Source organism: Pteropus medius, unplaced genomic scaffold, assembly GCF_902729225.1.
Source record: "Pteropus medius unplaced genomic scaffold, Ma_sr-lr_union100, whole genome shotgun sequence".
NCBI classification, from domain to species: domain Eukaryota; kingdom Metazoa; phylum Chordata; class Mammalia; order Chiroptera; family Pteropodidae; genus Pteropus; species Pteropus medius.
The window spans coordinates 5,055,561-5,082,509 of record NW_024346150.1 but is presented as its reverse complement, the minus strand read 5'-3'; the positions used below and the strand labels follow the sequence as shown (position 1 = coordinate 5,082,509).

General features: G+C 42.6%; 1 protein-coding gene across 6 annotated transcripts in view; it reads right to left on the bottom strand.

The window, feature by feature from the left end:
- Positions 1 to 26,949, bottom strand: part of FRMD3 (FERM domain containing 3) — a 283,990-nt gene that overhangs the window by 29,291 nt on the left and 227,750 nt on the right. For 5 of the 6 annotated variants that reach the window (XM_039875676.1, XM_039875678.1, XM_039875677.1 and 2 more), the window contains 3 exons: positions 23,278 to 23,352; positions 22,905 to 22,973; positions 18,098 to 18,222 (listed from right to left, as the gene is read on the bottom strand). In XM_039875676.1, the coding sequence (XP_039731610.1) occupies positions 18,098 to 18,222; positions 22,905 to 22,973; positions 23,278 to 23,352 (269 nt within the window). The remainder of the gene's footprint in view (positions 1 to 18,097; positions 18,223 to 22,904; positions 22,974 to 23,277; positions 23,353 to 26,949) is intronic. The other variant, XM_039875680.1, reaches the window with a different exon arrangement.

Here is a 26,949-nt window from a genome sequence, read left to right as displayed (position 1 = left end):
AATATATTTGTGATACGGTGGGTATATTCTTGAGTGTACAGTAAGGAGAAATGGAGCAGTTCCTAACACTACTAAGTGACAGTAGTCAATCATCTGTATAATTCAATTTCCTCATTGGTAAAGTGAGGCAACAATATCTGTCCTATCCATTTCAAAGAAATGATCATGAGTTAATCAAATTATGATAACCTCCATGAAAAAAACTGAATACATGTAAGATGTTTTGGCACATCGGATACTCTTCTTTTTATTATCCCCCTTATCAGATGAAGCATTCACTGAGTGTTTCCTGCTGTAAAATGAGAATCCTGCTCTGTGGGGCTGGGCATCACCATGCAGAGGTGGGAGGAAGGCCAATAAAAACCTTCTGGAGAATTATAGTTGCACACGGAACAGAATTCAAACTGCGCAGCTGGGCTCTCTTCACTACCATTGTGGAAAAAGAGACCGCTCTTCGAAGGAACTCTGGCCGCAGAACATTTTGGCATAAGGGCTCATCCATCTGTGTTCTTGACCATCCCATACACTGATAAGTGTGGCATCCCTAAATAGGCAGCTGATGTGAGCCATGCCAGAGAGAAAGAGGGGCAGAGTCTGGCAGGGCCCTCTGTCTGCTCAGGCTGCCAGTGATTGTTTCTAAACAGACAGAAAAACCGAGACAGAGTGTCAGGGAAGAAGACAACCAGACACTGCTCTGCTCTCACGACCTGCCTCCCTGACTCCTATCCCTGGCTATTTTTGTTCCAACTTTTCAGTGTCAATATCTTGAAAATAAATCTTAGGATGTTGTTGTTATTAACATTTATTATTATGTGTGTGTATATATTTGTGTGTGTGTGTATAAATTTTATATACATATATAAAATTTATATACATATATAAAAAAATATATATATATATATATATATTTTTTTAACAATACAGCCTTCACAGTGTAGGAAAGTTGAGAACTACCACTAGATAGGAAGTGGGTGAAGGAGATCCCAGCAGTCTCTCAAAATGCAACAGCCCAGAGAAAACTGCTGTTGATTTCATTCTGTTTCTTACCAGAAGTTCGGAAGCTTTAAGTGGAGTGCAAATATACTTAAAATATTTACAAGTTGATGAGGCCTAGAAATGCCAATAATTGAGTATAAAATTTTAACTTTGCAGCCTAAGATACCAATATGTCGCTCTATATATCCTAAGTGTGATGTTCTGAAGGAAACATCTAAAAACTGAATTTTTTCTTTAGGGCCTGACTTTCTGAGTGCCTTTTACCAATTTCTGAGCAAGCCTCAGTTTGCCCATACTCTCCACCTCCCTCCTCCTCTGACAGAGCACTCACAGTGGGCGGCTCTAGAAGATGCTCCATGACGAGTCCAGGTGAGCCAATTTACGAACTGGGTGGCCAGTCCTTCATTCATCCGATAAATACTCCCTGAACATCTTCATGTGCTGAGCGCTGGCCCAGACTCTCGGATCACAGCTGAGTGCAAGCCTGATAAGGTCTCAGTCCCATCCCAGAGGGGGATAAAGATGTGCAACAAGTAACAAATAAACAAGATTATGTTGTACTATGAAGGAAATGGAAGGGTGTTATGATCATTGGTAAGTTGGCAGGAGCAGGGTGTGGAGGTGAAGCTTCAGATGGAGCTGTTGGGGAAAGTCCCTACATCTGAAAAGGAGACAGAAAGGTCCAGTTATGTGAAGATACCTTATCTGACACTGAATGCTTATATGTGGTGTCTGTTCGGGGGCTTTCTTTCAGAGCCTTCATTATTTTAGCTTTATGGTAATAACAGGTCATACTTATTGAACACTTCATATGTGCCAGGCTTTGTTCTTAGTACTTCATATGTATTCTGTCAGGAATCCTGATCTTAATTTTGAGAGTGCCTTTGTCTTTTTCATAATAAAAAATAATTCATTCATACTGTTATGTGTCAATTAATACTCATGACAACCCTATTAACTAAGGTTATGTTTAAATTTTACAGATGAGAAAACAGAGGCTTGAAGAATGAGAGCTACTTCCTATGACTATACAGGAGAGTCTTACCAAGAACATCATACGCCCCAAACACAGTATTCCCCCCTCCCCCACCCTTGGCCTTTATCTAGTCAGTCACCTGCTCTGTCAGTTCCACCGCCTAATTCTTCCTCGGTCACCTCCCTGCGGGTGCCTCTACCACCCTCTTATACACAGTCATCTCAGAGCATCTAGATAAAAGAGAGAATTTTTAAAAATACAAATCTGTTCACTTTACTCACTTCTTGAAATCGTCAGTTAGCTTTATTCAAACGTACCCAGTGGGGCTCTTCTTGGAACTTTTAGCTCGTAAATTTAGAACAAAAGCCTAGTGATAAATTCTCATGGCCGCAGATCTTAACAGAGATAGATCCCATGGACACTTCCTGGAAAATCTAAGGGTGAACAATGATACACAACATTTGCTTAAACAAACTTCCCAATTAGGTCCTGAAGAATAATGCTGGAAACTTCTTTAGAGCTTTAGAAGAAAAGCAGTGAAGTCAGTTCTGAAGTGAATGTCACTGAATGCTTTGTCTTCTGTAATTTTTTTTTCTTTTAATATTCTAGTAATCCAGATTCTATTGATCAAATCAAAGAGAGGGGAAAACCTGAGTGGGGTGAGGGGCAAGACAAGCCTAACCCTATGAAAGTCTGAGAAAGAGCATGAGACACTCTTATTTATAAGGAAATGGGAATCTCGGTTTCTCTTTCCAAATCTCATCTGCCAACCAGAGCGGCCATGAATGGGTCTTCTGGGGGCTGCGGATTACAAGGCCTGCTTAGAGCTTAGAGCCCCCGGCACTTCGTGGTTCCATCTGTTTTCCTGACCCCCCACCCCTCCACACTCCCACCCCCGCCCCATCTTCTTTACAAAAGGAAAAGAGCGTATCATTTCATGAAGTCAGCTTTGGGTAAGAAATAAAGGTTTAAAGCATGTTTGTGACTCAAGATAAATGTTTCTGTTGAGTCACTGCCTCTCTCTTCTGAAAAATGGATTTAGCTCCCTGCCCCACCCTCAAAAAAATGACTACAGGATTTCTGCACAAAATCTTTAAAATGATCATAATCTGCTCCAATAGAATAATGTTTAAATGCTTAAAAATAAAGTGAGAACAAAGAATATAAAAAACCCACTAGTTATTTTCAAATGATATAAAAAGTCTAACACATTACAAATGGGCATTGTACTTATTTTGAGTTCTCAAGCAAATTAGAACTCTGAGTCTTGTATCTTTCAACATAACACAGGACTTATATTTAATTTTAGGGCTTAGAGTCAGGACCAGAAAAGTCAACCAGAATGGCCCCTCTTCCCTTCAACTGTCCATCCTTTACTGAGCAAGTACTAGATGCCATGCTGAAAGTGGGCAGCTACCTAGATCAGACGTGTATACGAGTAGTTACAAAGAGTTTTAAAAATCAAGCACAAGCAGCAGAGTCTCCAGGAAAACGGAGAGGAGAGTAGTGGCTACCAGGCCTGGCGGGTGGCAGAAATGGGGGGATGTGGGTCAAAGGGTACAAACCTCCAGTTATTAGATTAGCAAGTTCCAGGAAATCTAATGCACAGTATGGTGGTTATAGCTAATAATACACTATTATATATTTGTATGTTGCTAAAAGAGTAGATCTTAAATGTTCTTATCACAAAAAAAAAAAAGGTAATTATGTGATGTGATGCAGATATTAACTAATACTATGGCGATAATCATTTTGCAATATATAAATGTATCAAATCTACATATCGTAGACCTTAAACTTTTTCAGTGTTATATGTCAATTATATCCCAATAAAGCTGGAAAAAATAAATGCAAGGATGAAAGAGAAGGAAACTATTAGTACTGTCTTCAGAGCTAGGAAATAAATCATAGAGGAGGAGCCACTTGAGAAATCAGGATGGGATTACCTGGTAGAGCAAAGAGAAGTTGAAAGAGCAGCCCAAGCAAAGGAACCAGCCTGTAGAGAGGGATTAGAATGGGCATACAGGGCTGGAGACGGAAGCTGTGCAGAGAACGATGAGAGGGTCAGGCAGGATAAAGGCGGGCATAAGGCTGGAGAGGTAAGCAAGGACCAGATTGTCAGGAGCCATGAACACTTGCAGGGCTGGACTCTCCTCCACAGTCAATGGAGAAGGTTCCAGGAACTACTTCGAACAAGGGCAGTAGTTCTAGCAGGAGTTTAGAGGATGGGTTATAGGGAGATCAATAAGGAGGATATTGCAATGTTCCAAGAAAGAGAAGAGGGGACCTGAAATGAAGTTGTAGCCACATGCTGAAGAACTGGGTCAAACATCAGAGTTGCTTCTGAGATGGACTTGATAAGACTGGTGGCTAAGAGGATGTGAGGAATGAGGAAGGGTAACAAGACAAGGATTGCCTCCAGGTCTCTGGCTGGGGAAGTTGCATAGATAGTCATGTCATTAACCAAGTCAGAGTGGGATTCATGTTTGGGGAAGGATGAGAGTCTGAGTGTAGTTGTAAACCCATTAAGTTTGATGTGTTAGATGGGAGCTGTTGTATGGCCTCCAGGTAGAGGTGGCCAATGAGCGCTGAAAGAATAGGGTGGCACCATAGGACTGAACACTGTGTGGAGAAAGAGAGGAGGTCAAGATCATCCTCATCAGTGAAAACACTGCGCCTAAAATCTTGATCTTCTTATTCCAAGTTCAGTGGTCTCTCCACTTTGCTGCCTTATCTCTTTCCAAACACCAGTGAAGAATAAGCTTTACTGTCTCCCAGTTGTGATAAGGTAACATTTTGAAATATTAATCAATGGGCTTCTCTTTTCACCTATACTCACAAAATTCCTGGTGGCCTTTTCTTGATCCCCCTAGAGCAAACTTAACTTATCCAACAACAATAACAAAAAACAATAACCACGAATATTTGACCATTAATTTCACAAACCATTACTCCAAGACAGAAAGACCTCTCTCTCTTACTGCCTGAAGAAAAGAATCCGCGCTCTGAATAAAAGGAGAATTAAAGGGGCCACAAGTAGAGGAGAGGGCGAGATAAGAGATACCAGCCTCCAAGGATCGTGTGCCATCCACGGACAGCGCCAAGAAGCCTCATGGGAGTCATTACCCAACGAGCCACCCATAGACTGTGCAGCAACAACGTAGCTGTCCATCCCCTCTGATTTATCTACTATAAGAGACACCTGTACTCACTCACTAAAGGCATTCTTAAAACTCTGTGAATAAAGATAGGGACTGAATACCTACAGGTACCCTCACTGTAGAAGTGGCAGGACCATGAAGGAAAATTTTCCACAGTTGTCCATGGAGGAACTGGCTAAAAATCTCCCACAGAAGTTGGATGGGGACTAGGAGTTCTATAACTGCAATGCATTCTTCAGAAACCAGCATCAAAAATTCCCTTGGAGTAGAATTTAAGCCATCTCACTGACCGAGGTTATCTATAATTCAGATTCTTCCTTCCATATAAATAAAGTGTTTTCTCTATCCTGGTTGAACCTAGGGCTTAAAAATTCCCTGATGTCAATGTCTTAGGCAATCCATTGACAGTGCAGTTCTATCAGATGCCAATATACCCAGAAGTTTCCCTAGAAGAAGAAATGGGTGACAATGCTGTTCTTACTGGCTCTAATTAGAATAGCCTCTTTTGATCTGTGTTTAATACTCTCAACCAAGTATCTATTTCCTTTGTCCCTATACAGGATAAATTTGTTTTTCCATCCCCTCTGCTTTATTATTTCACTCCCTCCAGGCACAAGTCACCATTACAGATAAACCATTTTTCTCTGAGTAAAGGAAATTAAATTGAGCTACATTAATGAATGGGGCTCTCATTTTTTTCTCCATATTTCCCAACAGCTTTGCGAATGGTATTAAGAAAGACGGCATCTGTATCTCCTTGTGGAAAATGCCAGGCTCTTCTGGAACTGCAGGCTCCTTGTGTTGCTGCTAAGTAATCAAGAAGCTAGAGGTCGGAGAACCCAATTCTTCCACTCAACACACCAGCCAAGGGCCTCTCATATACACTCTAGTTGCATGCTCGAAATGAGAAACACAAATGGCCGATAAATGCCAGAACAATGTCCAGCTGCTCTTAAGTTTTGCCTTTCAAATTATCAAAGATGTTGAAGAACTGTTATATCCAGTTTTAAGGCTACAATAAGAGACATGCTTATATATAATTTGGTGGGAGGTGGGGAGGGCGAGAGATATTTTTACATATTTATGTGATGAAATAATGTATGTCCATTAAAACTAAAATCGTGGAAGAATATTTAATGTCATGGGGAAATGCTCATGCTCTATTAATAAGTGAAAAAGCAGATCACAAAATAGTATCTCTAATGTAATTCAATATTTGTTAAAACTACATAGATGGATTATACACATTCGTACTACAGTTTGAACATAAGAGATAGCAGATATTTTTTAAATTTAATTTTGGTTTCTATTTTTTCCAAATTTTCTACAATGACTATCATATAGCTTTTGATTTCAAATTAAAAATGAAACAAAATGGCTTCCGGTAAACCCTAATGCCAGGAGAATATTCCCCTTATATGTTTTCTCTTATATAAGCAAAGGCTGTCCTGCCAGCACTTAGAATTTATACATTCATTCATTCATTGTTCACTAATTTGGCAAGTATTAATTTAGCTCTGGCTGTGTGTCAAAACATCTCTAAGCACTAGGGATAATGTGGGGGTGAAACGGGTAAAGTCTCTGCTCTCGTGAAGCTGATGTTTTTGTCAAGCGAGACAGTCAACAAACAGGAAGACACATAAATAAATTAGAAAGTGCTCAACAGTGCCAAGTGCTCTGACAAAAATCAACCAGGGTGATGGCATGAGAGACAACAAATGGGTAGGATGGGAGAACTACTCAGATTGGGCATTTAGGGAAGACTTCCCAAGGAGATGAAAGTTGAGTTAAGACTTAAAGAAACAGGCCTGCAAATACCAGAGGAAAGGCCTTTCCAGGTGGCTGAAACAGCTCATGCAAAGGCCCTGAAGTGGCAATGAGCTCAGCATATTCAAGGGAGAATGAGAAGACCAGTGTGGTGGGAACATGGAGATTCAAGAGGAGGACGGTAGGAAATGCTCTAAGGGTGGGCAGGGGGCAAAGCACCAGGGCCTCATAGGCCAGAGTGAGGGGCTTAGATTTTATTATAACTGGATCTGAGTATAAAAAATTCACCCTGGCTACTGTGTGGGACGTGTGGTTAGAGGAGGGAGATAGGAACAGAAGCAGATAGAGGCAGAGCATCCAGGACACAGAGAAGAGTGACTGCAGCTGGGGTGCTACAGTGGCAATGATTCTGGGGTGTATTTAAAAGTTACAGTGAACAGGATTTTACCGATAGATTTGACAATTAAGAATCTTATGATCATTGAGCGATGGGAGAAGTTTAATGGGAGAAGATGGGCATTTAAAACCAGACTCCTCTACTCTGGATGGAGCAAGTGCTATAAAACAGTCTGCACTGGGAAGGAACAGAATATGGCCCCAGGAGACTCAAGACAGATCTACGCAGGCTGTCAATCAGCAGAGTAGGGCAAGGCCCCAGACACAGAGTAGGGGTCAGGTGCCTGGCCCGGCCCCAGGCAAAGGGGCCTCAAGGTCCGGGGCGAGTTGAATCCCAGGGACACCACTAGAGCAGAGAGAGACTTGGGAAAAGAAACAAGGCTGGCATGAGGACCAGAAAAAGACAGGACAGAGCAAGAAAGAGAGCAAGACTAGGAGCCTGAGGCAAGGGCTGGGCTGTGGCTTAGTTCCCTCCCAGGTAAGGGCAGGTTTGGTCCTAGAGTCAGGGGTGTGGCCGAGCCTGTATTTAGGGGCCAAATTGTGCAGCTGTGGCAGAGGGGCTCAGGCAGGGTCTGACATAGGTCACAAGGGCTGCTCCAGTTTTTGAATATGGATAATCCTTCCTTTAATAGCAAAATCTAGTCTATGTTTAGATTATCAAGTGGATCATCCTGAAAACCCTATTTACTTTTCTTTCAGTCAAAGCATCTGCCCATTTTCACTTTCCTATGCCACACTGGAGTTTTGGGGTTTTAAAAAGTTTCAAATTGGACTTCTAAGAGAAAATGTTAAAGAATATGAGGGCTCTTTCAAGTGGGGGGAAACATTCACTTTATATTCCCTTTTATGCTAGCTGCAATTAATTTCAGTTTTATGCTGGAATTTTGTAACCCTAAGGAAAAAACCTTAGGGTTAAGGTTAAGGGTTAAGGGTTAAGGTTACGGTTAAGGGTTAAGGGTTAAGGTTAGGGTTAGGGTTAGGAGAAAAAAGAAAAAATAATAATAATGGGAAAAAACTTAACCTGCTTTTATAGATCATTACACCACACATTTACTGTGTCATTAAAAACATTTCAAAAGAAGTTGTCTATACCTTTTGTTTTCCGAGGTACTAATGAAAAGCATGTATTGAAAAAAGGCAGTAATTTGGGGAAAGAATTACTAAAGAATAGTCAGAGTGGACAGGAAACTTAGAAATCATCTCACCTTGTTTTATGAAAGAAGAAATAAAATCCTAGTAATGTCAGTGCTCAGCATGTGCCAAGTAAATGTTTATCAAGTGAATGAATGAATGAGCCCCAGCCCTCTCTCTCTATCTAATGCTTCTCCTACGACCAGAGAATCCCCCCAAAGGTGTGTCATGTATCCATTCCGAAAGTAGAGTCAGCCCCCACGTAAGCTGTGGACTCAGAACCACAATACACTTCAGCGAGAGTGACACAGCACCTACCAAATAGCTTGGTAAACTCCAAACTCTGCTTAGGTGACTCATCCTGGCTCTCCAGGGTGAAAGACTAAAAGCATGTAAATGGCATGTCACCACCGTAACTAGAGCAAACAGATGACACATCTATTTTAGGAATCTGAAATTTTGGCACGAACAGGGATTTCAGAGTTTCAAAAACACGCCCCGCCCTTTTCTTTTTTTGTTGACTTACCTATAAGATCAGTTGTATCCAAAATTTGTGGGTGGAGAGAGTTTGCTCATACTTAAGAATAAATGCATATTTATTTATAAACTAGACACGTGCTGTCATGTATTATGGCCATTATGAAACCTACACAATAGAAATTTTATGAGGTGATAAAAGTGAAATACCAGTAGAAGTCTACATAGTTTCTCCTCTAAACCCAGTGGGACATTATATAAGCCCACCACACACATGCCTCACTCTGGAAGTCACGGCTCCAGGGCCTCCAATTCACCATCGGCCAGACTAAGTGGGAGGTCACACCCCTCTGTAGATGGCATTGGATGTGCACCCCAGTGGACACCCCCAATATCCAGCCTGTGCCAACTGACCAAGCCTCTTTTTTGAACCCTGCCCACACTGCCACAGACCTACCATTAGGAGTGTACTCAAAAGAGTGGACCTAGTACACCCTACTCAATAGTTTCTTCCACATACTTGGCACTGGGTCTTAACAGAAGAGCGGGTGGGAAGGAGATTCTGTAAGATCCCGCCTCCCTGTAAGCCTGGGTATCACAAAGAACATTTACTTAACACTACCAAGCCACTAACAAAAACACTAGAAAACAGAATCCCATGCTGACTGTGGGATTCAGAAAATTATAGCTTCTGCTTTCTAATGGCAATGGTTTAGTAATATTTTCACTTTCCCTCTCCTGCAGCTTCTTAGGGATGTGGTGGGAGTGTTTACTTGTCTAAGTGCCAAGCACAATGTCTTTCCCGTCGCAGACCATGCTCTGGCTGTCACGGCTGTTCATGCTTCTGTTCTCCCCTGGCTCACTGCCCAGCCCTCAAGGACTGTGACTGGATTACTTCACGGGACATTTGACTGACATTTTTTTCACCCCGGCTGCATCCTTTAAAGCAATTAATTACTAATACTGACGTACAGCAGCAAAGTGCCAACCTGAGCAGGAGCGGTGATTTGGGAAGTTCCACACTGAATTACTTTCACTAATTAGACAAAGATCCTTAACACAGACTATGAGTAATTAGAACTAGGCCTGGAGAGAGCCGTTCCTTATTTAATGAATTCAGCTTTGAAATCAGAACGTGATTCCCAGAGGGCAGCGAGCCTTTCTGTGTTTCCCTGCAGCAGGCTCTACGAGGATTTTTGGGGGGGGTTGGGGGCACACTGTCCACAGCCTTCTCACCACTCACTCCGAGGTCAGGGGACATTATCCAGTGTGTGGCAAGTCTCCAAGGAGTCACTAGATCCTGGCCTGCTAAGATTGAAGACCAAAGGCTTGAACGCTGCCCAGAATACTCAGGAGCCCTTCCCACTGAATCGCAGATTCTCTACATTTATATAAGTCATTTCTTTTGAGACTTCATTTCATATAACTGAAAAATAAATGCTGTTCCCTAGTTACTGATTCTATTTTAGCAAGAAGGAGGTGAGCCGTTTTAGATGTGTTTGAAGATACCTGGGCCAGGAGTTTGAGAACCAGGACCTGATTCCCACCCCAGACTTATCCAGCTATGTAACTTCAGGCAAATTGCCTCCCATCTCTGAGCTTTCTCATTTATAGAATCCTGAGGAATGTGCTGGGTCAGAGATCAGCAAACCTTTCTTGGAAAGGCCCAGATAGTAAATGTGAGGCTCTGCAGGCCAAGAAGTAAAATCGAGAATATTATGTAGGTACTTATATATAATCATTTAAAATGTAACCTTTAGCTCTTAGGCTAGAGAGAAAAAACAAACAAACAAACAAACAAAACAAACAAGGTGGGGGCAGCCACAGGGCATAGTTCACCAATTCCTGTACTAGAATATCCAGGACATTCCCTCTAACTCTCAAAATCTATGAAAGGTATTCCTGATCCCACGTTCCCATTCTCATTTTAGAAGATCTCAAGGCATAGTCCTGCAGTCTGACCTTGACATTCAGCGAAAGAATTAGAGTTTATAGCAGAAAGCCTTTGAGTGGTGCTTAAGTCCAATTTTCTTATTATAGACGGGGAATATGAGGCTCCAAAAGGTGGAGCATCTTGTCTATGTTCACCCAGCTGCCTGGTGGAGAAGCCTAGACCAGAGTTTCTATTTCTTCACTTGTCCAAGGTGCAGATGCAGACACAGAGCAGTGACTTGAAACACTGCTATATTTACAGAGGAATACTCTATTTCATAAAATGAATAATTTATGGGAATTAGCCAACTACAGAACTACAATGACACACTGTTAACATCTGATGATGTAAAATACAAAATCCTTGCCAAATAAAATGTACATAAATTGCATCAGGAACAAAGCATTTAGCTTCTTTACAGCAGTGTAAAATACTTAAAATTTCAAAGATCTCTTTCAAGTGATACAAACTGCATAAGAGTACTTAAGTTGTCAGTAAATACCAGAAACCAAAGTCTTAAAGATGAAACGAACTCTAAAGAAAAGCAAAAAAAGAGTACAATGCTTTGAAGAGTTTACAAACATTACGAACTTGAATTTTCAGAACTCACTCAAGCCTTTAGCTCATCCCACCCTCTCCCCAGTTGACCTTGGCATCTCCTACCCTAGAAGAGCTGTGGACCCAAACTGTGGTTCTTTCTTCCAGAATAGATGGGATCATGGATTCTGAATTTTGACTCTGCTAATCTGATACTGCAGTTATAAGTAAAACCAGGAGCTGTCCTCCGCTCCATGGAGGCTCCTGGCTCTTGGGGAGCAGGTTCCACACCGCTGGACTCCTGTCAGCATGGGGAGACTGTGGGTGCTATTAAATAAAAAAGTTCAGGAGAGCCAAATGTATGCAGGGCTAAAATGCTGTTTAAAATGGAGCTTTGTATGAGTCTCTTCTAATTCAGGATATTAACCCATGTGTCTGCATTTGCATTAAATATGTTCCCAATCTTTGTTGAACTACAGTTCACTTTATGATATGTTTTCAACATTAAGCAAACAAAGCCAGGATTTTAAAAGTGGTACACACAGGATGATCGCAAAGGCATTGAAATGCACAGCAAAGAAAATTGCTAACACTGATTGCTTCCAGGAGGTGGGATAATCTGGAAAGTGATGTTTTTTTCTGCTTATTTATGTTTTTTTCATACTTTCTAAATTTTCTAGATGATAAATATGCTTTATAATAAGAAAATACAAACCCCATGGCAGGGATAACTACAATTAGAGCTGGAGTTAATTGGTCTGCCGTTACCAGCTAACAGTAATGCAAGGGGAATGTGGTTCCATGGGACTTATTAACAGCTCCTACAGTTTGATAGAACATAAAAGAAGTGTCAAAAAGACCAGTGCATCGCTCCTAATGTGTGCCGTGACATAGTCTGAGCCCAAAGGAAGAAATGACTCAGCACATAGGGGAAAATGACAGGGAAGAAAGAGGGAGGAGAGTGGGCACAGGAATTCAGAATCAGTGTAAACATTACAACCTTGGGCTCTTAGAGACTTCTTCAGTGATGGGATTGGAGCAACTGTGTAGTATGTGAGAGGCTCTGTCTGGTATGACATCGAGAGACCCTCACATGAGAAAATGCAGTTAGCCCTACAGGTCACCTGGGATGTGTTAGGGTGTACAGTGGGTGGGGTCAAGAGTATGGCATGCTTGGTGGATGAAGGCAATACTCTTTTTATAGGCTCAAAATGCCTTCATAGCTTCATATACAGACTTTCTAGAATTTCAATGATGCCACTTTAAGCTGTCTATAGTTAGGGCCAAGCACTATAAACCAGCGGTCTCCAACCTTTTTGGCACCAGGGACTAGTGCTCCTATGAGAATCTAATGCCTGATGATCTGAGATGGAGCTGAGGCAGTGATGCGAGCGCTGGGGAGCGGCTGCAAATACAGAAGAAGCTTCACTCTTCACTCGCTCACTTGCCACTTTCCTCCTGCTCTGCAGTCTGGTTCCTAACAGGCCACTGACCAGTACCAGTCTGTAGACCAAAGGTTGGGGACCTCTGCTGTAAACAAACCTTTAAACACCCCCACTGCTCTTCCCACACACACAGAGAATCACGTCTATGACAAACACATGCACTCACATAACACGTGCACAAACACACGCAAACATCTACAGGGAGAGTACTAAAGGGTGGCTTGGAAGAGTTTTACCATCCTCCTTAATTTCCATCTTTCTGTGATATAGACATGTTCTCAATCATATGCAAAAGCAGCTTCATGCAACCGCATTGCCATCCCCAAGACGCTCCTTTACAGAAATTCTTCTGTCTCCACTGTGCTTTTGTTTTGCCCGGAGGAGAGTGTTGAACATTTTCAACTCTTATTTAGTTTTGTCTACCAAGGGGAAGAAAGCATGGTATCCAGCCTGTTTAATTCTGCCAGCCTGTGCCATTGTTCTGGTAGACAAGATGATCTTCAGTGAATGCCAGTTAACTGCCAGCTACCAAGTGTCATATGATTAATTTCATTCTTCTCTACCATAATGCAGCATCTTTCCATAATGAAAAATATACTCCACCAATAAAACATGCAAGCCTTTTGCTGTCTAGACTACAGATACCCTTACTTCATTTTGCAAGCGAAGCCATTCAGATTAATGACACTTTAAAATGTCATTTTCACCCAGAACAATTCCCACCTTCAATTTTTTCCTCTCCTGTAACTTTCAGAAGCTCTACGTGGCACTTTTCAAATGGTTTGCCAGTCTCATCTAAAGTTCTACACAGCACTAATATTCTCAGATTCTGTAACTGAGCCACTTGAGGGTAACGCTGAAAACTTTCCCGTTGCCTAGTAGTGCCTAGAAACTGATTTTGTATTTTCCCTGCTGAGACACAGCCAACTTCAGAGCTAATCCTCCAGCTGTCGTGTGGGTGAATGGGGTCACATGTTCTCCCAGAATGCCGCTGGGCTAATCTGGGCAAGCATGGTCTGCCCAGCTGTCTTTGAGAAACTTGAAGTTCTAGGAGGAACAGAAAAAGTTTATCAGACGAATGAGTGGTGGTGACCCCAGAGAGTCCTGGCAGCAGCAGAGATGCCACCACTACGGCACCCATTGTGAGACAGGGTGCCAGGACGTTCTCATGACCTCACAGAGATGGAATCTCTAAGGGTCAAGAATGATAAGACCTTTCTTCTCCCAGCCTGATTTTTTTTTTTTTTAAAGTCCTAATCAGACAACTCTTTAAATAGGAGTCATGCTGCCAACCTGGACCTGTTTATGGATCCAATTTCAAAATGTGCGATTTGTAACTCCCCCAAACAAGAATATGAGCCACTATGTAGAGATGGGGAACAGCAACATCAAAGGTGAGCAGTGATGTCCAAGTCTCCTTCACTCCATGTTTGAAACCCAGAGAGGCAACATACAGTACCTAACTAAACAAAACAGATATTTCCCATATCTAAACAAAATCAATTTTGCTACTGACTCTGAGTGGTGCTGATTTAAAACTTTCTGTGTCTCAAGTGTCTCATCTTTAAAGAGGTCGAAGTCTTTTCACTCTCAGTGAAAGTCTGGGACGTAAGGGTAGAACCTGGACAGGAGAACCTCCACAGACTGCATATCTGCCTTGTAATCAGTGACCCCCATCTCCACATCTCTGCAGTCTCTTAGCTTGAATCCCCTGCCTCCGCCCTAGTCCCATTCTCACTGCCTCAGTTCAGCCCTTATTTATCTATTCTCTGAGCTCGTGCAATGGTTCCTGTGTGGTCTCTGTGTCTCCAACCCAGTAATTCTCAACCAGGGAGCAATTTTGTTCCCCAGGAGACGGCTGGAAATACGCGGAGACATTTTTGGTTGTAAGACTGATAGGGTACTACTGGCATTTACTGGATAAAAGTCAGGGGTGTTGCTAAACACTGTACAATGCATGAGCCAGCCCCCAACGAAGAATTATAAAGCTCAAAAAGTCACTAATGCTTAGGTCGAAAAACTGCTTCAGCCAAACCAACATCTCATCTGCCCTTTACACAGCACAAATGATCAGGTCATTTCCGTGCTTGAAATCCTCCAGTGCCTCCCAACTGCCATCAGGTTAAAGTCTAACCTCTCCAGTAAGTCACAAGATACCATCATGATCTGGCTCTTTCCTAATTTTCTGCTTCACCTTTCACTGTTCCACTGACTCTTCCTCCCCAAAGCCACACAAGGAACCAATGCAGGTGGACCAGCCCGCCCACAGCTCTTTCTACCTATAAGTCTCATCTATTCATTCCTTTGCTCACCATTTTTATGTCAGATACTCTAGTGAGACTAAAAGAGAACAGACGTTCTCCAGGCAGCTTGAGGTACTGATGTCTCATGAGACATGCAGAAAAGTGAGCACGCAATTCAATTAGCAAAGGCAGAACCTCTGTGATCCCAACATGCTGTGAGCCTCCAGGGAAGAGAGTGTCTTCACCTTTGTAGGCCACAGCAACTTGCACACACTAAGTATGGTCTACCAGTTGTATACCTTGTCTTTGTCATGTTTGTTATAAGGAATGAATGAATTCCCAGCCTCTTTCAACTCTGCTCTTGATCAGACAAAAAAAAGTACTAAAATATCAAAACCTAAGGATAAAACAAAATTTGTCACACTGTATATGTCCAGAAACAGAGCCTATCCACAAAAGTGGAAACATCATTGTTTAAAGGTATACTATCCTCTGCTTCTCTTCTCTTTATGTATCAGAGAAATATAAATCTATAAAATAAGTACTCATCTCTATGGAATGTCTAAATCCCACTGTCTGACACCCAAAGATAAGATACTCAGAGCAGAATCTGACTCTCAGACAGTAACCAACAGATAGATAATGGTGTCAAGAACACAGAGCCAGGTTCACTGTGGGAATCAGAACTTGAAATTCTATGGTGCCTAAGATGACTTTGCTCTCTTCTCTAGATTTGGAAATTCATTCTCTCTACTGGACATTTAACAACGTTATCGTTTTTACTTCTCTTCCTTTTAAGTTGATTCTAGATCCTGGAAGTTGTTATGATTTACCTGAGCTTCAAAACCCACAAAGATGTCCCATAAGCCTGTGGCATAAGGAGATGGATTTTTTAGAAAAAGCAATAGTTTTATTAGAAATTTATAAAGCTATTTTGGACTTTTTAAGAGAAAGACCTATCAGTTTAACTTTAGAGCTGATGAAAGAATGTAAGATTCTTCTATAAAATCACTGGAAACAATGAAAAAGTGGCTTATGGATTCTATAGGTCATGAAAATTTTCATTTTTATTGCTGTTAATTATAAGGTACGTATCTCTTATTCACATAGTTGTCAGGTTAAATCTTGCCCAAGCTCCCCTTCAAACCTGGGGGGCACCTGGAGCAACAGTGACCTGGCTTCCACACTTCCCATGGTAACTGTTCAATCTGTTTGGTCTTCCAACTTTTAGTCCCATCTGGGTTTCACAGACAAGGCACAGTCACAATCCCAAGCTTGGATGGTTCTTTCTCCCGTCCTCTTTTCTATTCAACCTCAGGATAATCATGATCTCCAGAAAAAGTGATTTCCACTCAAACCAATATTCTAGGCATTTTGGAGAAAGCCCAGGAAAACTATTAATGATCAGAACTGAAAGCTGCTTTATTTCACTTGAAAAGCATACAAAAACAGACAAGGTGCTGAAAAATGTAGACAAGGAACAGAGACCCAGAGACCCTAAAATTAATTTAGCATAGAGCTTACAGAGTTAACTGTTAAGGCAGAGTAAAGGCCATTACTTATAACATGTCTGTTCTTAATATCATCACTTTGTGGCCCAGCTGAGGATAAAGGTGTCTTCTGAGGCCCTCTCCTCTGTATTTTGCACGCTTTCCCTCCGCACATGGTATTTTTGGCATCCAGGTGCCCAGTTCTCCTTCTAACCATATAAACTTTTTTAAAGGAAATTATTTACTAAAATTCTCTCAGTGTGAATTAGTTGCTACCACTCCCCCAAGGATATTTGCGTCCAAGTCACATTCTTATTATGGCCTGACAAGTTTTCTTTAATGCAAGAAATTGTTGACTTGAAGTTGCAGGTGAAAGTGATCTTTTTGGGACAGAGTGACCTGTCCCCTTGAAACTGCCCAGTATCCGGATTTTAAATAATGAAATCAAAATCACATAAAGAAAAAACATGTTATGGTTGTGTTCAGGGTTCCAATAACTATTTGGGGTGAAGTTTTTTTAATTTATATAATACGGTACCTAGGACAGAGCCTGATACATAGTATTTGTTTTGTTTAACATGAAATCCTACCATTTGCAACAACATGGATGGACCTAGAGGTTATTATGCTGAGTGAAATAAGTCAGACAGAGAAAAATAAATACCATATGATTTCACTTATATGTGGAATCTAAGAAACAAAAAGAACAAACTAATCAAAAACAGACTCACAAATACAGAAGAATTGTTTTTTAATTTACTTTGAAATTAATAAGAGCGTGAGATTTGCCACACTATCTGCAGCAACCAAGTGTGATGAGCTTATTTCCAAGTAAGTAAGTTAAGTCCTTAAAAGCACACAAAAAAAGGAAGCTTAGAAGCACGTATATTATACTTTTTAAAAATATAACAACTTTTGGGTTGAAGTAGACTTCATATGTTTTAGCTTAGATCAAAACTGTCAGACAAGGACTTATGGAAAAGGAAACAAGAGGCTGGAGAAATACTGAGACAGAAAGGGGATGACCAGCATAGAGATACTTGTGGAGGATTCTTTATAACCACTAATTTCATTGTGGTTATAGTCAAAAACATCACCATCCAACAGAACTTTCTGCAATGATGGAAATGTTCATCTGAGCTGTCTAAGACGGAAGCCATCAGCCACATGTGACTATCAAGCATTAGAAATTTGGCTGATGTGGCTGAGAAACTGAATTCTTAATTTTAACTAATTTAAACTTAGTTTTAAATAGCCATATATGGCTAATGGCTACCCTACTGGACAGTGAGAGCCTAACGCCATTACTGCTTTAACATGTAATTTTAGGAACACTTTGTACCAGTGAACTCTTTCCAGGAGAAACTATTAGAATGCTCAATATAATGCCGTCTTCCAGTGAAAGTAAGCTTATTTACCAAAACCACAGTTTATGGCTCACTCCAACCCCCATCTCAACCATTACCAACCTACCCAGGATTTGTGCCTCGCTCATTCCTTCAGGGTAAGCCTCCAGCAGTGGCCTCTGGAAGGCAGTGTACTTACCCTCACCCAGAGGAAGGTCCTCTTCCTGCTCATTGGGGGAAGGCAGCAGAGGTTGCAGGGGTTCCATGTTAATGATGAGCTGTTTGTTCAAGGAGTGGGAACTGCGGCTCTGGGTAATGTTGGCTCTGAAAACAGACACAAGCCAGATAGAGTCGGTTTCCATTAGGAATATCGCAGTAGGCTATCCAGGCTGGGAACAGCCTCTAGATTCCCATGGTGGGTTAGGCCAGTGGTAAATATGGCATAGCACTCAAGACACATAGCCCTTTTTATCTTTAAGGTCCTGAAAAAAATGTCTGTGTATCCTAATGCAATACAGTGAAAGAACATGTGTTTTCCCATATGTCCTCAGATTTGGGCATGCACGTGACAACAAAGACATTTGAAAAAGACATGGGAGGTGTGGGTATCACTGAACTAGACAAACAGAAAAGTAAAAGAAGGGCGTGGCTCAAAGTAATTTAACCAAGACTCAAAAACAAACAAACAAACAAACAAACAAACAAAACCTCTATCAGACAGATGACACAGATATTCTATAGCTATAAGCTATCTTTGTGTCACTGGATGTCTAAAGTTTAATATCGATGTTTAATACCCCCATTCCAATTCACACTCCACTCACCAACCAGCCACAGAACCCAGTTCTGCTTTCTTCTTTTAAAAGGAGCATGCGCATGTGTCAGTGGCTGTGACAAACAGCAGATGTCCAGGAAACCATGCGGGTGTCTTATCAAGACTATTGGCTAACAGCTGGGAAGCCCATATACATGGCCTGCTGCACTGGAGCAGCTGCTTGCCCTGACAACAAGGAGTGGGGTGCCTCTGGTTGGTGTCTGAGCACCCCGCCCTCACACCCCAGGTTTCTTGTCAAAACCAAAACCAACTGATCCTTCAAAGTTGGTATCAAATGTCTCCTTCCCCTCTTGGATTGGCCTCATGGCACTCACGAACACATACTCTCTCATTCTCTGCTCACATGACTCTCTCTTCTTTCACAGCTCACTGCATTTGTCACCTCTGTCTCTCTGTAATTATGGTTGTACTAATCATAATCAGCCCCAACTTAATAAGCACCTTAAGGGCTTGTCTGCTTTACGGCTCCTCGTGCAGCACCCTGAGGAATTTTCAGGTTTGAAACTGAATGTAATCCTGTCTTGACATAATTGCCATGGGTGCCATGTTTCTCCTCTCTCCCAATCCGCCCATCAGCTGACTATGCTAAAATACCTGGCCCACTCTGCAGTCCACACATGTGTGTACACCTGGCATAAAGCAGTTTCCAAACGAAACTGTCATTAAGAACTCTAGTGAGAAAGAAAGGTTTCCTTTAGGAACTACAAGTATATTCTAAGATTGGCTCCAAAAACTGATGGCATAACACACAGTGACTAAAATGAGGCTCACAGAGTGCCTTCACCACTCCTTGGAATGAAAGGAGATGCTACTGGCCTGTTATCAGAAGCTCTATCGGGACAGACTGTCAGCTTCTATGGCTTGGATGAGAGACAATTATAATAAAATCATGACCTCACATTTGTATGGCCCCTTATAATTTTTAAACCACTTTATTTTAGTCCTCAACAAAACCTAGAAGTTGGACAAAGTAAATTACAAATTTTATTTTATAAATGAATAAAAAAACTGATGATCTGAAAAGTTTAGTGACTTATCCAAGACTACAAAGCTGGTAAACAACACAGCCAAGATTAGAACCCTTTCGTGACTTCTAAACAGGTGCTCATTTCAGGTACAAATATTACCTCTGCGTGTCCCCTGGTGGTGGCTGCTATGCTCAGGTAGCCCTGGGCTCACCAGGCCTCTCGGATGGGCAGGTGATTCTCACCAAGTAGCCAGCCCAGAGGGCCATGCATGGGGATCTTGTCATCAGCAAAGACCAGTGAACTAACATGAGAGTTTGTGTCTTTTCTTTTTTTTAAAAAAAGGAAAAATCCCAAGACAGTGATCTCAGTCTCTCTGTGTCTCTCTCTCTCTCAAAACCCATCTCAACAGAAGAAATAGTCCAGGAACTTGTGATTCTTTGGAAAGTAGAATCTCAGGTGTGAGGATAGATAGCTAATTGAAGCCTTATCATCACCATTCTAGATTAACGGTCGGTCATCTCCAAACACCACCAGAGAAAGAGCTCATTACTATACTCTCACTTTTGAAAGCCACATCGAAGAAGTCAAAATAATTCAAAAATAATTGTTCAAGAAAAAAGTTTCCTACCATGCAACTGGCAGGAAACAAGAAGTTGCTACTGGAAGTGTCTCACATCACCATGGCTCTGACCACAGTGCTGCCTCTTGAGAGGTCGAGGGCCCCAGAGCAGCACCTTGGACAGATCTCAGGTCTCAGAAAATCACAGAGGTGCTGTTGTCACCCCACACTCTTAGTTCAGGCATTCATTCAACAAATATGTACTGATCTACTATTTGCCCAGCACCTGGGTTAGGTGTTAGGGGACATGGAGATGACCAAGACAGGCACAAGCCTTGTTTTCCCAGAGCTTGCTTTGTGTCTTTACTTTAAACTAATTCTTCCCCATATTGTTAGAGATTTGGGAGATGGTGGTAAAGGACGGAGGACCAGAGAAGCATCCTGAGGATATGAACTCAATCAGCTTTCATATACCTGTCAAAGGGGGTAGTGGAAGGAAAAGAAAGAGCATGCAAAGCATTGTCTCAAGGGGCCTACGGGTCCTTGTATACAGTAATATCCTGAGGAGACTTTAGAATATTCCAGAAGGGGGAAACTATAAACTGACTGGTGCTTCATTTCCCATCTCCTCTGGTGGCTCAAGCCACTCTAGGGAAAGATTTTCACTAAGGCCAATCTGCTCCCTTCACCCCCTTCACTATTAATTATCTGGAGCCTGGTTATTCGAAGTACAGTCTGTAGACCAGCCACACAGCCATCATCTCAGTGTCTGTCAGAAAGGCCAGTTTCATGATTCGGAATCTGATTTTAACAGGATCCCAAGGCGATCCCTGTGCAAGTTAAGGTTTGAGAAGCCTTGATCTAGATACCATAACTCCTATAAATTATGGAAACTTGAATTTAAAAGAGAAATATTTTTTTACAATTCTTCTCTGATCTTATTAACTATCCCTAGATTGTAATGATGGGACTCTTGGAAAGCCTCATATATATGGAATTTGTCTCTCCGAAAGTATATTTTGTTAAAAAGTTTCCTACATTGTGTTTGTGCCATCAAGGGAACTCCCTAGCATTATTTCTTCTCTTTTTTTTTTTGAAATCAAACACTCAAGCTTCAAGTTGAAAGAATAAAACCCAAGCTGAGCCCCTGGGGTAGTCTGCCTCCCAGCTCCTAAGAGAATGCCAGATGCGTTCAGGGTGGCAGATGCTACAGAAAAAAAGAGCGTAGGCTTAGTTAGGTGTGCCCCCCAAAATTTATGACCTTCTATCACTTAACCTCTCTGAGATTCAAGTTCCCTTGTCTATAAAATAGAAGAATCAAAGTAGGTGATATCTAAGTCATTTCCAGCCCAAAGATTCTGAAAAAATTCAAATAATATGTTTTATCATTTCCTCTTCATTTCTGCTGCACGGAGTAACCACAATTTGAGGTGGAGGAAGGCTAGCTATAAAACAACTATTTTTTTTTAAAAAAAAAAAGACCATTGTCATCAATGGGTGAGCTGTAAGGCTTTCACAGGTATGGTACCAAGGTGCCCAGCCAAGGCACTCCAGCTTCTCTCACTCCCCAGTTTTCAGGCTGGTTTTACAGACTTGCATGTGACAGCTTCCCATGTGGTCATCCAAAACCAGGATGGATTATTCTCTGTATACATTTGCTAGAAACTCATGCCAACAGCGGTTCTGCTCCCCCATGTGAGTGAGAAGAGCTGCTGCTTGGATGGCCACACCGGGCTGGCTTGGCCGCACTTCCGAGAGACCACAGCCTGCTCCTGCCTGACAACCCCAGAGACAAGGTGAGAGGCACCCTGCTCGCTGGGTCACACTGGAAAGAGAGGAGATGGGGCAAATCTGAGCATAAGGCAGACTCCTCTAAGTTCAAAGACAGAGAGGGAAGGACCGGCGCCAGCCAGTGTGTGGGAACTTCCTAAAGAACATAGCTTATGATGATCTTGCCTTCAAAACAGAAAGCATTGTGATGAGAATGTTCGGCTTTAGATATTTAGCATGTCTGAGGTTTAGGATGTACAATGACTTGTGAACGTTGTGGTGGTATGAAGTTCAACATCACCAAGAGAATATTTAATTCCTAAGAATTACATATATTGCCACCTTAACAAAGATGTGTACCCTTGACCCTATAATGACCAAGTCCTCATTCCTCTGAGTAACCCTTGGAAGTAGAGTCCAGTGAGAGATGAGCATCCTACCCCCTCATGTGAAATAGCCCAGAAAAAGCTGGGCTGATGGTGGTAACTGGTCACATCTGATGAACAGAGGCAGAAACAGAGGGCAGTTCTAAGAGGGATGATGGACTCAGCCAGAAAATGACACAGCCTTGCCTCATACACATCGTGCTTGTTCGTGTGACACTCAAGGTCAAATGAAGCCAATGACTCTCCACAGAGCAAGTACTGCAAAATGGGGCCCAAATGCACTCACGCCACAGCTGGCCAAATCCGTCTGAGGAAGATTTCTGGGATAGTGAGAGTGCCATATCTGGGACTAAGGCCGAAAATCGATATGGGGCCTGGCAGCTGGTGCCTGTACTCCCTTTCCTGTCATAGAGATCTGGCAAAGCCAGACTTTAAATCCCTCTGTCCATCCCAGAAGCCTCCCAGAGCTCGGCGAGCACCCCACTCACCTGTGCACCTCCGGAGGCTCCCTCTGGATTTTAGAGCTCGCTTCCACCACCTCTTTGGCAACCTTACCACTGCAAAAGACAAGAACACACATCCGTGCACAGACATTCAGAGCAGGAGAGGAATGTGCACGTGCAGTTTTTTAACTTCGCAATGGTCTTACCCAGTTCTAGGACCCCACACCTTCTCTCCCTCCATCAGGGGAAGTTTCTATGGAGTTTGAGGGTGCCCATGAGCATAAGAGGTGAGTGGAATGGAAAGCAAGAACTAAAATGGGGGCACGAGCCAAACCGTGCCAATTTACAAGCAAAACATTCAAATATACATGATGCCCCACCCAAACCCCATCATCAAAATGGAAGCATGGGTACCCACCTATATCGAAATCTACTTCCTTTAAAAAATATCTTGCTGCTTGACACAGTCTTGATCTGACTGGATTTTGCATACCTTTAAAAAAAAACAAAGCAAAGATGGTAGTGATATTAGAAAGTCCTAGCGGAACGTACTGCAGAGTGTGGCAGATATTTTTGACTGTCAGAAATACATTTTACTGTGTGAGTCAGCATATATATGCATGTGCGCGCACACGCACACACGCACACACGCGCGCACACACACACACACACACACACACACACACACAGAGAAATGTTTCAAGAAAAAAGAATAATTAACTTTTATTTACCTTGGATGGACCCTATAGGCTTCGGCCCATGCTGCAAGTGAAATAAGCAGACAGAAAAGGCAACCATGACTTCCACTTTATGTAGAATCTTCAGGAACAAGAAAAAAGAAACAAGCTACTTGACATTTCCACACCATCTCAGCCAACTGTCTGATGATAGCCCAGAGGGATGGGGGGGAATGGGGTGGGCTGTAGAGGAGTTAAAAAAATTTCTGATAGTAATGATTGATGAAAGGTCACAGGAGATGCAAGGGGTACAGCCTAGAGAATGCAGTCGGTAGTAAGGTAATGGCTATGCGTAGAGCCAGAGGGAAGATCGAGTAATCGGGGGGATCATTTCATAAACTATATAAATGTCTAACCAACGTACTGTATACTCAAAACTAATAATAAAAAAGAATAGCTAACTTTCACGGTGTGTATTTGCAATGTGATCTTTTCTATGCTCTCTTTTCACCCTTTTTAAACACGGATGATCACCCCTACACTTGGTCTCATAATCCATTACTGGGTCACAACCTGTAAAATGGACCAGGCAGTGTTGATGAGCAGAGGAATGGCTTTCGAATTTCTATTTGAAAGATATAGAGATGAATAGTGTCACATGGCATCATTAAGTTCCTTGCTGTAGGGGCACTTCCTTGCCTATGCCTGTACCAATACTGCAGCAACAAACAAACAAACAAACAAAAACAGCTTCCTGGCAACACAGGCCACTCAGTCTGTCACAAAGAACTCCTCTACTGTGTACGGCCTGAGAGAGGGCACGAGGGGCCCAAGTCACCGTGGAAACGGTCACTGGCTTCTGAGTATTCTCTGGTTAAGTCACCATGACCCAGTGCCCTTTAAAAGAACCCGCCCTAGTCGATGACTAAGGTACACAAGGTACAAGAAGCTCTGCCAAGCCTTGATTCAGCACCTCTGAGCCCTGCCCATAAATACGAACAAAACAACACTGAGAAATAACCTGGAACATGGGTTGCCCAGAGGTCGCACATAGGGCACTAAATTACTGTGACAGCTGAGGATGGCTCTACACCAGTCGCTTTAAGCCTTATGCTGTTAAATCCAAAAAGTTAGAATGGCCTCTCAGAGTTCAGGAACATTTTAAAGTATTGATAGTTACAAAATCTTAATTTAAAAAAAAACCCACAATATAAGCGATATGTTCTATAATTCTAAGCAAAGACATGTACACAGCCAGGGCTCCAGCTAGAAGTTTCTGTGAGGGTTGTGATCGCCACTTCAAGCCCCTTGAAGTCTTCACTCATTTGCTCAGCAATTACTAACTGAATGCCTAGCTTGCTCCATGCTCCACACTAAGCTCAGGGAAGACACACAGTCTCTGCATTCATGGAGTGTAAGGTTTAGAGGGGAAACGAATATTAATCTAGAAGCCACGTAAATAAGTGGCAAATGTAAATTACAGGCCATTGTGCGTGCTGTGAAAGAAAAGATACGATGAGAGATCAGGAGTGGACGGTACTGATCCAGTCTGGGGGCCCAGGAAGGGGCCCTAAGGAATGGACTGCTGAGCTGAGGTGCACAGGTGGGAGGGTGTTACCCAGGTTGGGATGTGGCAGTGTTCCAGGCAGAAGGCTCCACACGCACAAAAGCCACGAGCCGGAGAACTGGAGGCACTAAGAGGAAGACCTGACGTGCACTTCCCCACGTTATTACTCTAACTGTTTTCACACATGCACACACGCACACACACTCACTACATTTTTACCCCCTAATTAGGCAAGACCTGACCTTGAGCTTTCCTCATCAAGGGTTTTGGTCTTTGTCTTCAGAACAATGGAAAGCTATAGTAAAAGCCTTTTGCAAAGCAGTCTCTTCTCTCATCCACCTCTGCAAACAGCCTGAGCCAACAGAGGATGATACTGGCTATGAAGGATGAGCGGAGAGTGAGATGGGCAGGGGAGGGTGGAGGTGGGGACAGAGGCCTGAGGAGGGGGCCTCCTGTCAAGGCAAGGCCTAGAGACAACAGACTGGGAGCCCCAAGGACAGGTGAAGAGTATGTGAGATCCACACCCCAGATGGTCCAATGCCTGGGACAGGCAGTGCAGCCTGCTGGCCAGAGCTGGGTGACAGATCACACCCAGTTAAGACCCCCAGTGAGCCGAGCTACATGCTACGTGTAACAACGTCCTGCTGAGTTCTGAGCCCTCCTTCTCCTGTGAGGACTTGCCTGCTCTGGACCCATCTGCTCCCCAACACCCCGACCCTAGAGAGTTGTGGGCCTGACATAGTCTCCACGGGAGCCTGAGAAAAAGGCCATCACCATCTCCCATTCTCCACCTTCTCGGCAGGATTGTTGCTCCCAAGTCCTCAGAGGTGGAGGGAAGAAAAACCTTTAAAGAAGCTTCCGTTTTATAATTGATTTTGTTTTAACTGTTGTTCTTCTAGGTTTCTAAGGATCCTTGGGGCAAGGGAGTCTGCAAAGGAAGATTATTATGAGCCTTAATTGCGTGTTTGAAATTCACGTTCAATTCTGTGCCCAGTTTATAGACAATACCAGAAGCTCCAAGGAGTGTGACTAGCACAGCAGCTCCAGTGACTGTGGAGTGACTTCTGGGGAAAGGTGGGCGACTCCAGCTTTCATTGGTTCAGCCTCGGCTCCTACCCTCCCAGGCCATGCAAGGAGGCCACTGCCTCCTCCTTACACCAGATCGGCCTCCTTAAGGGGAGGCGCCAGCACTACTGCACTGCGTATACACAAACCCTTTCCTGTGAATCAAGAAAAACAGGTCAAAAGACACATTTTGCAGAGAAAGTGAATAGCTACCTTCTCAGGATAAGGGGAGTAAAAAAAAAAAAAAAAAAAAAAGCCTTGTTTTTTTCCAGCAGCTGAATGCCCTTGGAAATTATTTGTCACTTGATTTGCTCAGAGACACTCTCCTGAGAGCACTACTGCTAATTCCCTGCCCTCTCCAATGTCCAGGTGGGCTCCTGATAATGTTTAGGTTGAGATTTTTAATGGAATTTTAACAGGGTTGTTTACTGTGAGAGCTTAAACAACATAAATGTTCTGGGAATTAGGAAACACAGACAGTAGGATGGAGGGACATGGAGGGAAAAGAGAAAGGTAGCTGGGTTATAAGACATGTGTCCGGTTGTTCCCAAACTTGATGACTGAGCGAGCATCAGCAGCACCTGGAGCAGGGGTTAAAAACACTGATGCTCATTCAGCGGGTGTGGAAAGGGGCCCAGGAGTTCGTATTTGTATCAACAATCCCAAGGTCATTCCAAAGCAGCTCACTTGCATTTGAGAACCTCTGAGTTCCCATATTTTCTTTGAATGACCCAAGAGGTGATGTTCTACTTGAAAGAGTAGAGGCCAAGGTTCCTGTGAC